The 15540-nt window shown below is 41.6% G+C and overlaps 1 protein-coding gene across 8 annotated transcripts in view; it reads right to left on the reverse strand.

Annotated features, from left to right (window-relative positions):
- Positions 1-818: 818 nt before the first annotated feature.
- The window catches only part of VPS50 (VPS50 subunit of EARP/GARPII complex), a 203241-nt gene continuing 188519 nt past the window's right edge, over positions 819-15540 (reverse strand). For all 8 annotated transcript variants that reach the window (XM_073333942.2, XM_073333944.2, XM_073333941.2 and 5 more), the window contains 2 exons: positions 11726-11915; positions 819-1559 (listed from right to left, as the gene is read on the reverse strand). In XM_073333942.2, coding sequence (XP_073190043.2) covers positions 1440-1559; positions 11726-11915 — 310 coding nt within the window. In that variant the 3' untranslated portion in view covers positions 819-1439. The remainder of the gene's footprint in view (positions 1560-11725; positions 11916-15540) is intronic.

The following is a 15540-nucleotide window of genomic DNA, read 5'->3' on the forward strand; positions in this document are numbered from 1 at the left end:
TCCTGTGGACAAAGTTTCCAGAGCAGAAGCTTCGCCTGTGGCTGTGTGGGGGCCTGGCCTCAAGGGCAAGCGACAGGATCAGCCAGCAGGGTATGGGGGGAGGGGGAATGATAAAAGCATGGGGCCAAACAAAGGTGTCTGACTACGACTGTGCTTCCTATCTACTGACATCCTTGTGTTACAAATTAAGGGTTTAACATGAAGTACAAAGTTGAGGCAGAAACTCTGGCCAAAACACATGAAGTAGTGTGTATTAAAATAGAATTCTGCCAAGCCTACAGTTAATACATGGAGTAAAATAATTAGTGATTTAGGACAGAGTTTATTAAGTCTCAGTCTCAGACAAAGATTTTATTCTAGTCAATTTAGTCTCTGTCTTGATTCTTGTATGGCTCCATCCCTACCTGAGCACCTTCCGAGTACATAAGGATTTAGTCAGACAACACCTGTGAGACAGGGGAGTATTCTCATTTTACAGATATGGAAACGGGGGCACAGAAGGGCAGACCATCAGCTGGTATAAATTGTCACAACTTCATTGATGTTCCCGGTGCTATGACAATTTACACAAGATGAGGATCTGCTCCAGAGGGACAGACTTTGACTTGCCCATCATCACCCAGGAAATCCGTGGCAAAGGAGGGAGTAGAACCCAGCTGACCCAAGTGTTTTAACCAACACGTCATTCCTCCTACTTCCTAACATTATTGTGTAGGACTGAGGAAGAGGGGGAAAAGGGTTATGAGAGAACTGTACTAATTTTTGTTGTAAACTACATAGTATGTTGTAAAAACTAGCAAAGGAATTCTCACAAATCATTTCATATATTAGTGTATAGTATTTATTACCTTCCCATAATTTCTGGTCAATTATTTTGATATGACAATTTTGAAATAAACTTACATTTAAAATCTATACGAAGACTATGGGCTTGATATTACAATATTAATGTGCTGATTTGCCCTCTTAATCCACATACAAGGTTCATCATTAGAAGAGACTGTACATTTTCCCTCACTTTACATGTGTTCATAATAAAACACAAGTTCCAAAGGTGGAAGGGTGTAAGACAAAGAAGAATCACATATTAAGTGGTTCTTTGACCAAAAATGCACCAACTATATATTAAGCCAAGGTGTTTCCTTGTCATCTTGATTTACTTATAGTGTACACTTTTGCAAAATATACAGCTGAACAACTGACACAATAATAGTGTCCTTTTAGTACAGGACATTAACAAAAGAAACAGAAAAGACTAGAGGTTATAAAAGTTATATTTGAGAATACCACACTGATTCAAAGTGTTTCCAACACAAATAAGAAAGGCCATGCACAATATTTTTGTTAACAGAATGTCTCAGAAGTCCACGAGAGAGTCGTTTGCATGCAGCATATTAACAGAAGTTGGTTCAAATCACAAGAAAAGGAACTTTCCCCAATTATCTTTTAGGTCTGTCTATGTCATCAATTGCTGCTAGCAGTTTCTGTCTTGCTTTTTTGTTGATGTGTGATCCCAGACAAACATTCACCAGATTGGTCAGCTGCTTGGTGGAATATTCCTGGCCGAATAGAGCAGATCATTTTATATCAAACAACCAGACAAAAATATGCAGTTAAATAAAACAAAAATTGATCAGCTTTTCAGTGTATAGAAGCTCTTGGTACACACACAAAAAAAATAATTAAAGTTGCTAACTTAGCCAGGTCTGGATAATATTCATGTGGTTGTAAACAAAACAGCTAGTGTTTTGCTACATGGCAGATTATAATGGAAAATGCTTACAGTTTAAAAGCGTGTTGGACAGAAAGTAATTCTGTGAATACTTAAACATCTTAAGCCACTTAACATGTATTTTCCATTCCTTAGAAAAAAATATGCTAACTGGATAAACCTTTAATACAATTGCAACAATTGTCTAAAGAAACAGTGATTAACAAATTAATGACCTGTTTCTTTTGACTTCTCACTTCCACCTGGCTTTTACTTAATATTTTTACCAATAGGATTTCAACATTAGTTTTACTGTATGATAAAGAACAAATTTTAAAAATAATGTAAACATTTTAATAGAATGTTTAACACCTGTAAAAACATCAGATTTGCCAGAATTCCCATTTTGCTGAAAAAGAGACTCCAAAATGTAAGCTCCACCAGCAAATACAAATGAGAATTATTCAATGTAGGTCAACAAATCACTCCTTCCTATTTCTCATAGCTCAAGATATAATGAGGCAAATGCATTGCTTTCACGCAAGTAAAGCAAACTTCCAGCTGGATTCAAAGTAATCCTGAAACATAGATTCAATGTATCATTTCAAGAGACTTTTAATCCTAACAGTGTGTGGCCCCAAACAGTACAGTTATTGATTGTTTAGACTGCAGTAGCGCCCAGTGTGCGCTAGACACTATCCAAACACAGATGAAGAAATAGCTAAGACAGTAATTTGGATTCTGGCTCAGCATTTTGGATGAAGGAAAAAACTATGCTTCTTTTGCCTTTTTTTTTTTCTGCTTTATTACTTTGTCTTAAAAGTCCATTTGCAGAGGCGGAGCAACTAAAATTTATAGCTTAATTATAAACATTCGTTTTGGATGATTAATCAGTGTACTTCATGTTCCATGCAACTTCTCAGATGTCTTAAACTTTGTTAAAGGATGGAGGCTAACAGTGAGAAAAAGCTTTCCACAAAACTGACCGATCTCCTTTCCCCTTGTTTCCCAGAGTTCCAACAGCAGCATATAATGGACTTCTTTGCAGGTCATTACCCATTATGCTCCTCCAGCTCACAGTTATTTAAATGCTGTTCTGTGTGTGAACTATGGAAACTAACGCAAAAAGTCCCAATTTCTCAAATTCTTTTCTGTGTACCTCACTAGCCAGGATTGTGGAAGATTTTTCAAATATTTTAGTCAACATATGGCAATTTTCTTGTACTTGGATCATAATACTGTACCAGCTTCACCTCCTCAGAATACACTGCTGTCTGTACTAACAAGGCTGTACTGGGCAGGCAGTGTTTGACTGAAACACCCCCAACAATCATGCTGATGATCATGCTTGGAAAGGATTCTGCTCTCTCATTGATGAGCCAACCTCGGCTCATTAACCCACTTAGACATAAGAGTGGCTCTTTGAAGGGATGGCTGTTGTACAGTATTTCGGTCAGAGCTCCAACAGGCTTAAAGGAGTGTACAGTTATATAACTGGCCTGAGAAAAGACTACTTACACTCAAAAGTCATTACTTACAGTATTAGATAGAGAAATTCTGAAGAAATGTTGGACTCTCAGTCTGTCAAGAATTAGCGACTGAAAAGTCCTAGAGTAACAACCGTGTTAGTCTGTATTCGCAAAAAGAAAAGGAGTACTTGTGGCACCTTAGAGACTAACCAATTTATTTGAGCATAAGCTTTCGTGAGCTACAGCTCACTTCATCGGATGCATACTGTGGAAAGTATAGAAGATCTTTTTATACACACAAAGCATGAAAAAATACCTCCCCCCACCCCACTCTCCTGCTGGTAATAGCTTATCTAAAGTGATCACTCTGCCTTACAATGTATATGATAATCAAGGTGGGCCATTTCCAGCACAAATCCAGGGTTTAACAAGATCGTCTGAGGAGGGGGAGAGTAGGAAAAAACAAGGGGAAATAGGTTACCTTACATAATGACTTAGCCACTCCCAGTCTCTATTCAAGCCTAAGTTAATTGTATCCAATTTGCAAATGAATTCCAATTCAACAGTCTCTCGCTGGAGTCTGGTTTTGGAGTTTTTTTGTTGTAATATCGCAACTTTCATGTCTGTAATCGCGTGACCAGAGAGATTGAAGTGTTCTCCAACTAGTTTATGAATGTTATAATTCTTGACATCTGATTTGTGCCCATTTATTCTTTTACGTAGAGACTGTCCAGTTTGACCAATGTACATGGCAGAGGGGCATTGCTGGCACATGATGGCATATATCACATTGGTGGATGTGCAGATGAACGAGCCTCTGATAGTGTGGCTGATGTTATTAGGCTCTGTGATGTTGTCCCCTGAATAGATATGTGGGCACAGTTGCAAGGATAGGTTCCTGGGTTAGTGGTTCTGTTGTGTGATATGTGGTTGCTGGTGACTATTTGCTCATTACCCTCTGATCCCACTGAGAGTTACCAAAAGAAACTATAGCATTTGCTCAAGAAACTCCCTGAAAAAGCACAAGATCAAATCTGCACAGACACACCCCTGGAACTCCGACCTGGGATATTCTATCTACTACCCAAGATCCATAAACCTGGAAATCCTGGGCGCCCCATCATCTCAGGCATTGGCACCCGGACAGCAGGATTGTCTGGCTATGTAGACTCCCTCCTCAGGCCCTACGCTACCAGCACTCCCAGCTACCTTCGAGACACCACTGACTTCCTGAGGAAACTACAATCCATCGGTGATCTTCCTGATAACACCATCCTGGCCACTATGGATGTAGAAGCCCTCTACACCAACATTCCACACAAAGATGGACTACAAGCCGTCAAGAACACTATCCCCAATAATGTCACGGCTAACCTGGTGGCTGAACTTTGTGACTTTGTCCTTACCCATAACTATTTTACATTTGGGGACAATGTATACCTTCAAATCAGCAGCACTGCTATGGGTACCCGCATGGCCCCACAGTGTGCCAACATTTTTATGGCTGACTTAGAACAACGCTTCCTCAGCTCTCGTCCCCTAACGCCCTTACTCTACTTGCGCTATATTGATGACATCTTCATCATCTGGACCCATGGAAAAGAAGCCCTTGAGGAATTCCACCGTGATTTCAACAATTTCCATCCCACCATCAACCTCAGCCTGGTCCAGTCCACACAAGAGATCCACTTCCTGGACACTACAGTGCTAATAAACGATGGTCACATAAACACCACCCTATACCGGAAACCTACTGACCGCTATTACTAGCTACATGCCTCCAGCTTTTACCCTGACCACACCACACGATCCATTGTCTACAGCCAAGCTCTGCGATACAACCGCATTTGCTCCAACCCCTCAGACAGAGACAAACACCTACAAGATCTCTATCAAGCATTCTTACAACTACAATACCCACCTGTGGAAGTGAAGAAACAGATTGATAGAGCCAGAAGAGTTCCCAGAAGTCACCTACTACAGGACAGGCCTAACAAAGAAAATAACAGAACGCCACTAGCCGTCACCTTCAGCCCCCAACTAAAACCCCTCCAACGCATTATTAAGGATCTACAACCTATCCTGAAGGATGACCCAACACTCTCACAAATCTTGAGAGACAGGCCAGTCCTTGCCTACAGACAGCCCCCCAACCTGAAGCAAATACTCACCAGCAACCACATACCACACAACAGAACCACTAACCCAGGAACCTATCCTTGCAACAAAGCCCGTTGCCAACTGTGCCCACATATCTATTCAGGGGACACCATCACAGGGCCTAATAACATCAGCCACACTATCAGAGGCTCGTTCACCTGCACATCCACCAATGTGATATATGCCATCATGTGCCAGCAATGCCCCTCTGCCATGTACATTGGTCAAACTGGACAGTCTCTATGTAAAAGAATAAATGGACACAAATCAGATATCAAGAATTATAACATTCATAAACTAGTTGGAGAACACTTCAATCTCTCTGGTCACGCGATTACAGACATGAAAGTTGCGATATTACAACAAAAAAACTTCAAAACCAGACTCCAGCGAGAGACTGTTGAATTGGAATTCATTTGCAAATTGAATACAATTAACTTAGGTTTGAATAGAGACTGGGAGTGGCTAAGTCATTATGTAAGGTAACCTATTTCCCCTTGTTTTTTCCTACCCCCCGCCCCTCAGATATTCTTGTTAAACCCTGGATTTGTGCTGGAAATGGCCCACCTTGATTATCATACACATTGTAAGGAGAGTGGTCACTTTAGATAAGCTATTACCAACAGAAGAGTGGGTTTGCGGGGAGGTGGGAGAGGAGAAAACCTGGATTTGTGCTGGAAATGGCCCAACTTGATTATCATATACATTGTAAGGAGAGTGATCACTTTAGATAAGCTATTACCAGCAGGAGAGTGGGGTGGGGGGAGGTATTTTTTCATGCTTTGTGTGTATAAAAAGATCTTCTACACTTTCCACAGTATGCATCTGATGAAGTGAGCTGTAGCTCACAAAAGCTTATGCTCAAATAAATTGGTTAGTCTCTAAGGTGCCGCAAGTACTCCTTTTCTTCTTGAAAAGTCCTAGTAGATCATCCAGTCCATCCTCCCCTGCCAGGGCTGGTCTGTCCTCTAGCATACTTCTATTAGTGTATTGTCTGGTCTGATTATAAATGCTCCAAATGAAGGAGGAGTTCTCAGCCCTTCCCATGGAAGTCAGGCTCAACGGGTAGTGATCAATGGCTCCATGTCTAGTTGGCAGCCGGTATCAAGTGGAGTGCCCCAAGGGTTGGTCCTGGGGCCGGTTTTGTTCAATATCTTCATAAATGATCTGGAGGATGGTGTGGATTGCACTCTCAGCAAATTTGCAGATGATACTAAACTGGGAGGAGTGGTAGATACGCTGGAGGGGAGGGATAGGATACAGAAGGACCTAGACAAATTGGAGGATTGGGCCAAAAGAAATCTGATGAGGTTCAATAAGGATAAGTGCAGGGTCCTGCACTTAGGATGGAAGAACCCAATGCACAGCTACAGACTAGGGACCGAATGGCTAGGCAGCAGTTCTGCAGAAAAGGACCTAGGGGTGACAGTGGACGAGAAGCTGGATATGAGTCAACAGTGTGCCCTTGTTGCCAAGAAGGCCAATGGCATTTTGGGATGTATAAGTAGGGGCATAGCGAGCAGATCGAGGGACGTGATCGTTCCCCTCTATTCGACATTGGTGAGGCCTCATCTGGAGTACTGTGTCCAGTTTTGGGCCCCATACTTCAAGAAGGATGTGGATAAATTGGAGAGAGTCCAGCGAAGGGCAACAAAAATGATTAGGGGTCTGGAACACATGAGTTATGAGGAGAGGCTGAGGGAGCTGGGATTGTTTAGCCTGCAGAAGAGAAGAATGAGGGGGGATTTGATAGCTGCTTTCAACTACCTGAAAGGGGGTTCCAAAGAGGATGGCTCTAGACTGTTCTCAATGGTAGCAGATGACAGAACGAGGAGTAATGGTCTCAAGTTGCAGTTGGGGAGGTTTAGATTGGATATTAGGAAAAACTTTTTCACTAAGAGGGTGGTGAAACACTGGAATGCATTACCTAGGGAGGTGGTAGAATCTCCTTCCTTAGAGGTTTTTAAGGTCAGGCTTGACAAAGCCCTGGCTGGGATGATTTAACTGGGAATTGGTCCTGCTTCGAGCAGGGGGTTGGACTAGATGACCTTCTGGGGTCCCTTCCAACCCTGATATTCTATGATTCTATGATTCTAAGTATTATACAACTTTTAGATTTTTCAGGAAGATTATCCGGATATTCAGCCCAAGTTTTCCCTTTCTTAATTGTATCCTTACTTCTACATATACACCCTATACCTCTCCTTCCTTCCTGTTCTGACCCTTGAAATATTTTAGACTTATGCTGTCGCTATTTAACCCACCAACCATATTTCATTATTCAGTGCTTTCTAAGAAGCCCCTCCAGTCCTCTTGATCCATCCATCAACTGTCTTTGTTACAACTGTTCATGGAGTACTGCTGTCAAAGTAGCAGACTCAAAGGAAAAGGAAAGAGCTGTTCCTGACTGGCTGTCACATCCCTGTCAAGTGAACACAGAGTGCTATATAGGGAGACCACTCATCTGCCCTACAGTCTTCTTGTGCGGAAGTACCAAAGGGTTTTATTTTGTTGTCCATTGTAGCTGGTTAGGAGCGCTTCAAACTACAACCATCAAGATGACCCCATTTCAGTTGGTGAAGGCCGCCACTAGGTCCACTGTGGTGGAGACTGTCAATGTCCCCTTAAGGTCGACAGGGGACTATTATTCTTGAAAAGGCCGCTGTGAGACCTTTGTTCAGGAATCCAACTCTTCATGTTGACAGGTTTGCTAACTACTGACCAAGCTATTCCTAACTCCTGTTTTTTGTAAAGGTTATTGAGCATGTGCTGGAGAGACAACTTAGGCAGTTTGTGGCGTCCTCAGAGGTCCTAGACACTGGTTCAATAGGTTTTAGATCTGGGTTTGGGGTAGGAACCACACTGGTAGTATTATCTGGCCTTCTCTGTCTAACAATGGATAGAGAGAAAACGTTTATACAAAAAGAAAAGGAGTACTTGTGGCACCTTAGAGACTAACCAATTTATTTGAGCATGAGCTTTCGTGAGCTACAGCTCACTTCATCGGATGCATACCGTGGAAACTGCAGCAGACTTTATATATACACAGAGAATATGAAACAATACCTCCTCCCACCCCACTGTCCTGCTGGTAATAGCTTATCTAAAGTGATCATCAGGTTGGGCCATTTCCAGCACAAATCCAGGTTTTCTCACCCTCCACCCCCCCACACAAATTCGCTCTCCTGCTGGTGATAGCCCATCCAAAGTGACAACTCTTTACACAATGTGCATGATCAAGTTCATGCACATGAGGCACATGGGGGGAGGTATTTTTTCATGCTTTGTGTGTATAAAAAGATCTTCTACACTTTCCACAGTATGCATCTGATGAAGTGAGCTGTAGCTCACGAAAGCTCATGCTCAAATAAATTGGTTAGTCTCTAAGGTGCCACAAGTACTCCTTTTCTTTTTGCGAATTCAGACCAACACGGCTGTTACTCTGAAATGTTTATACACACACTCTTAAACTTAACTGCCACCTGGGACACCACTGATTAGAAGGAGTTTTTTATGCACCTGTGGACTGTGTTGCTTGAGCGTCTCTTATCTCTCTGCTCCCCTTTTTTCAGTCTGCTACAATCTAGACCTCAATCTTTTGGCTAACACCTGCAGCATCCATATGTTCTCCACAGCATTTGGAGAGCAGAGGATTGAGGGCAAGAAGGGATTTCATTATTATTATTATTATGCTTGTTGTGGAGGGCTTTAATTCTTACACCTAATTGCTTATGCCACCCTAACAGTAAATACACACATTTACCAATCTATTAGTGTAATTTTCACAATAAATAGCTTAGGTAAGCGCACTGAGAGGGTGGCACAGACACTTATTTTATTATTAGGTTTAGCATACATAAACAAGAAACATGTATTCAATGCTGCTGGGGTGTCTCTAATTTGCAGGTGATATTCTGTTCTACTTCTCTATTTTATTGGACTCAGAGCAGCTGGTTGGCTTACCAAATCTTGCCAGCATCAGGTCTTGAATAAGGCTGAGCTGTTGGTTGTTAGTTTTGCTTATATTAGGCTTACACAGTAGGCCCCAGTCAGGGTCCCATTGTGCACAAACACGTATTAACTAGACAGTCCATGATCTAAAGAGCTCAACATTTTAGGGCTGTCGACTAATTGCAGTTAACTCATGGGATTAACTCAAAAAAATTGTCATTAAAAAAATGTATTGCGATTAATCGCAGTTTTAATCGCACTGTTAAACAATGGAATACCAATTGAAATTTATTAAATATTTTGGATGTTTTTCTACATTTTCATATATATTGTATTCTGTGTTGTAATTGAAATCAAAGTGTATATTATTTTTATTAGAAATATTTGCACTGTAAAAATGCTAAACAAAGTAAATAGTATTTTTCAATTCACCTCATGTAAGTATTGTAGTGCAATCTCTTTGTCCTGAAAGTGAAACTTACAAATGTAGATTTTGTTGTTACATAACTACACTCAAAAACAAAACAATGTAAAATTTTAGAGCCTACAAGTCTACTCAGTCCTACTTCTTGTTCAGCCAATCGCTAAGCCAAACAAGTTTGTTTACATTTACAGGAGATATTGCTGCCCTCTTCTTATTTACAATGTCACCAGAAAATAAGAACAGGCATTTGCCTGGCACTTTTGTACCTGGCATTGCAAGGTATATATGTGCCACATATGCTGAACATTTGTATGCTCCTTCATGCTTCGGCCACCATTCTAGAGCACATGCTTCCATGCTGATGACACTCATTACAAAAATAATGCGTTAATTAAATTTGTAACTAAACTCCTTGTGGGATAATTTTATGTCCCCTGACCTGTTTTACCCACATTCTGCCATATATTTGATGTTATAGCAGTTTCAGATGATGACCCAGCACATGTTCATTTTAAGAACACTTTCACTGCAGATTTGACAAAACGCAAAGAAGGTACCAATGTGAGATTTCTAACGATAGCTACAGCACTCGACCCAAAGTTTAAGAATCTGAAGAGCCTTCCAAAATCTGAGAGGGATGAGATGTGGAGCATGCTTTCAGAAATCTTAAAAGAGCAACACTCCCATGTGGAAACTACAGAACCCGAACTACCAAAAAAGAAAATCAACCTTCTGCTGGTGGCATCTGACTCAGATAATGAAAATGAACATGTGTCGGTCCGTACTGCTTTGGATTGTCATCAAGCAGAACGCGTCATCAGCATGGACACATGTACCCTGGAATGGTGGTTGAAGCATGAAGGGACATATGAATCTTAAGTGCATCTGGCACGTAAATATCTTGCAATGCCAGCTACAACAGTCCTATGAGAAAGCCTGTTCTCACTTTCAGGTGGCATTGTAAACAAAAAGCGGACAGCTTTATCTACTACAAATGTAAACAAACTTGTTTGTCTGAGCAATTGGACTTTTCCTAAAGAAAAAGTAGGACTGAGTGGACTTGCAGGCTCTAAAATTTGACATTGTTTTATTTTTGAACGCAGTGGGGTTTTTTTTACATAATTCTACATTTGTAAGTTCAACTTTCATGATAAAGAGATTGCACTACAGTACTTGTATTAGGTGAGTTGAAAAAAACTATTCATTTTTATTTTTTACAGTGCAAATACTTGTAATCAAAAATAAATATGAAGTGAGCTCTGTACACTTTGTATTTTGTGTTCTAATTGAATTCAATATATTTAAAAATGTAGAATGCATCCAGAATATTTAAATGAATGGTATTCTATTGTTTAACAATACGATTAATCATGATTAATTTTTTTAATCGCTTGACAGTCCTACTTAAAATATAGGCTAATCAGAAGATGCAAGAGGGAGATGAAACTATCAAATGGGAAGGGGAAGGAAGGACAGAGGATGAATTAATAATGAGCGAGCACATATCCGTATAGATTAGCTGTGTGCACAATGAAGCTCACCACCTGCCAGTCTGTTACCAATGCAATGGCAGGATTCTGTAGACATCCCAGCACAAATTAGTTATAAGGAAGGACTTGGAAGATGATAAAGTAGACTGATGAGGGTTCCCCCCCACCCAAGGTACTCTGGTGCCATGTATAAAAGATTAACAGTAACTCTTCACTTAATAAGCTAGATATTTGTTTGGTACACACCATTATGAGACATGGATAGAACTTCCATATTTTCTCTCTGTGAATATGCATTTATATGTATTAAAGGCTTATAATGGAAAATTATGGCACCTTAGGTACAAAAAATGATTGAAGCCTGTTTGGTGATCCATGTGTGCAATGGAAAAATCAGTAGCCATGTACATATTACACACACACTATAGCACTGAAAGAGTGTATTGTTATTAATGTGATACCATTATCATGAAAAAAATCCTCTTGATAAAAAAAAAAAGTATCAAAATTCAACTCTTACCCTGTGCTCCTTGATCCAGCGCTCCATGTCATTTTCAGTCAGATAGTAAGCTTTAATGTAGGTCTCCACAAATTCCTTATCCGGAATAGGCCTAATGTCTGTTAGCTTTTCTAGCTTCATTAAAAACTGCTGGAAGTCCAATTGCATCAGGGCACGCCCTTCATTGCTACACTTCTTGACATTGGCATAACTAAAATGGGTAACAAGTGAAGAGAAATGACTAAAAGGAAGTGAACAACATCTGTGAGATAAGTGGGATTCATTTGTATCTTAGGCCTTAAAACTATAAGGATGCATTTAATTAGGTGAACCTGAGGGCTAAGAGTTCACTCCCTCACTCTTCCAGATGCAAAATTATTCTCACTGTTTATTATTTGTATTACCATTGCACCTAGGAGTCTCTCCCACTCATGGACCCCTGTGCTGTACAAACAGAACAAAAAGACAGTCCCTGCCCCAAAGAATTTACAGTCCAAATATAAGACAAGAGACAACAGGTGGCTAAAGAGAGAAAGAGGAGTCCCAGGAAACAATGAAACAGCATTGGTCAGCAAGATAGGCAGTGGTCTCAGCACATGAACAGCCTAACTGTTGTCAACGTTTTTTTTAGGCATCATGGCAACAACAACAAAAAAGTTTTAAGGAGAAATTTGGAGGAGGATAATGTGGTAGCATCAGAGACATTTACAGAGAGCTCCTCCCAAACGTGAAGGGCAACATGGGATAAACCGCGAAGGTGCTTGTCTGACAATTTGACAAGTGGGTGATGGAGGCTGGCACTGTGGGCCAATCAGAGGCAAGAGTCAACATTTTCATATTGAATGAGAGACGAGAGGTAGGGTAGGGATAGGTCATGACAGGCCTTGAAAGTGAAAACAAGCAGCTTACGTTTGATGCAATAGAGAAGGGAAGAGGCAACCAGAGGAGGGATTCAAAGAGAAGATGACATGGTCAAAGTGACAGGCTAGGAAAATGATCTTTGCAGCATCAATATAAATGGATTCAAGATGGGCAAGGCTACAGCATGTTTGTAATTTGAAGTGAAGAGACAGCGGAGACTAAGAGGTTAAGAAGACTAAGGGATAGGATAAGAGTGGGTGCAAAGGAGATGGGCTGAGGATGGCATCACTGGGGCAAGTGGAGGATATTAGAGGATGAGAACAGACAAGAAACTTCTACTTTTCTCCTGTCACGTATGCAGGAGAGCATCGTAGGAGTAGAAGGGGGAAAAGAAGGAAAGGAAAGGTCATGTCATTCTCTGTCAATTTTCTCTTGGAAAAAATCAGTGGGATCCTGTGCAGAAAGAGAAGTGGTGGTAGAGGGAGGGGACAATTTGAGGAGTGAATCAAAGGTGGTGAAAATGCAGCTGGGATTGTAGGTGTGGGGTTCAATTAATTGGGAGAAATAAAGCTGTTTAGCAAGGAAGATGGCAGACCTGAAGGACGAGAGAATGAATTTGCAGTGGAAGAAATCAGCCTTTCACAGGATTTCTGCAAGAGATGCTCAGCAGCATGAGGGCAGGAAGGGAGGAAGCAGATACTGGGAATGATCCAGGGCTGGGGGTTGGCAGCGAAGACCTTGTGATGGGAGAGGAGGGCAGAAGTGTTACAGTACAGGACACGAAAGCATGGAGAGAATCAAGTCATATTGATATAACAAAGGGAAGGAGAGGGTGGAGAGCAGATGAGACATCATCAGTGCTGATGGACTGGAGTCATGGAAAGACTGAATGAGAGGGCATGAGGGTGAGGCTGATGGGTAATGCTGAAAGAGGCCACGTAATAGTCAAAGAGGGGACGACCAAGTCAAGTGAAAAGAAAAGGAGTACTTGTGGCACCTTAGAGACTAACCAATTTATTTGAGCATAAGCTTTCGTGAGCTACAGCTCACTTCATCGGATGCATACTGTGGAAACTGCAGAAGACATTATATACACAGAGACCATGAAACAATACCTCCTCCCACTCCACTCTCCTGCTGGTAATAGCTCATCCAAAGTGACCACTCTCCTTACAATGTGCATGATAATCAAGGTGGGCCATTTCCAGCACAAATCCAGGTTTTCTCACCCCCCCCCCCCCCCACACACAAACTCACTCTCCTGCTGGTAATAGCTCATCCAAACTGACCACTCTCCTTACAATGTGTATGATAATCAAGGTGGGCCATTTCCAGCATAAATCCAAGTTTAACCAGAACGTCGGGGGGAGGGGAGGGGGAAGGAAAAAACAAGGGGAAATAGGCTACCTTGCATAATGACTTAGCCACTCCCAGTCTCTATTTAAGCCTAAATTAATAGTATCCAATTTGCAAATGAATTCCAATTCAGCAGTTTCTTGCTGGAGTCTGGATTGAAGTTTTTTTGTTGTAAGATAGCGACCTTCATGTCTGTAATTGCGTGACCAGAGAGATTGAAGTGTTCTCCAACTGGTTTATGAATGTTATAATTCTTGACATCTGATTTGTGTCCATTTATTCTTTTACGTAGAGACTGTCCAGTTTGACCAATGTACATGGCAGAGGGGCATTGCTGGCACATGATGGCATATATCACATTGGTGGATGTGCAGGTGAACGAGCCTCTGATAGTGTGGCTGATGTTATAAGGCCCTGTGATGGTGTTCCCTGAATAGATATGCGGGCACAGTTGGCAACGGGCTTTGTTGCAAGGATAGGTTCCTGGGTTAGTGGTTCTGTTGTGTGGTATGTGGTTGTTGGTGAGTATTTGCTTTAGGTTGGGGGGCTGTCTGTAGGCAAGGACTGGCCTGTCTCTCAAGATTTGTGAGACTGTTGGGTCATCCTTCAGGATAGGCTGTAGATCCTTAATGCGTTGGAGGGGTTTTAGTTGGGGGCTGAAGGTGACGGCTAGTGGCGTTCTGTTATTTTCTTTGTTAGGCCTGTCCTGCAGTAGGTGACTTCTGGGAACTCTTCTGGCTCTATCAATCTGTTTCTTCACTTCTGCAGGTGGGTATTGTAGTTGTAAGAATGCTTGATAGAGATCTTGTAGGTGTTTGTCTCTGTCTGAGGGGTTGGAGCAAATGCGGTGATATATGCCATCATGTGCCAGCAATGCCCCTCTGCCATGTACATTGGTCAAACTGGACAGTCTCTACGTAAAAGAATAAATGGACACAAATCAGATGTCAAGAATTATAACATTCATAAACCAGTTGGAGAACACTTCAATCTCTCTGGTCACGCAATTACAGACATGAAGGTCGCTATCTTACAACAAAAAAACTTCAATCCAGACTCCAGCGAGAAACTGCTGAATTGGAATTCATTTGCAAATTGGATACTATTAATTTAGGCTTAAATAGAGACTGGGAGTGGCTAAGTCATTATGCAAGGTAGCCTATTTCCCCTTGTTTTTTCCTACCCCCCCCCCGACGTTCTGGTTAAACTTGGATTTATGCTGGAAATGGCCCACCTTGATTATCATACACATTGTAAGGAGAGTGGTCAGTTTGGATGAGCTATTACCAGCAGGAGAGTGAGTTTGTGTGTGTGTGGGGGGGGGGGGTGAGAAAACCTGGATTTGTGCTGGAAATGGCCCACCTTGATTATCATGCACATTGTAGGGAGAGTGGTCACTTTGGATGAGCTATTACCAGCAGGAGAGTGAGTTTGTGTGTGTATGGGGGTGGGGGGGGGGGAGAAAACCTGGATTTGTGCTGGAAATGGCCCACCTTGATTATGATGCACATTGTAGGGAGAGTGGTCACTTTGGATAAGCTATTACCAGCAGGAGAGTGGGGTGGGAGAAGGTATTTTTTCATGGTCTCTGTGTATATAATGTCTTCTGCAGTTTCCAC

Source organism: Lepidochelys kempii, chromosome 2 (assembly GCF_965140285.1).
Source record: "Lepidochelys kempii isolate rLepKem1 chromosome 2, rLepKem1.hap1, whole genome shotgun sequence".
NCBI lineage: Eukaryota > Metazoa > Chordata > Testudines > Cheloniidae > Lepidochelys > Lepidochelys kempii.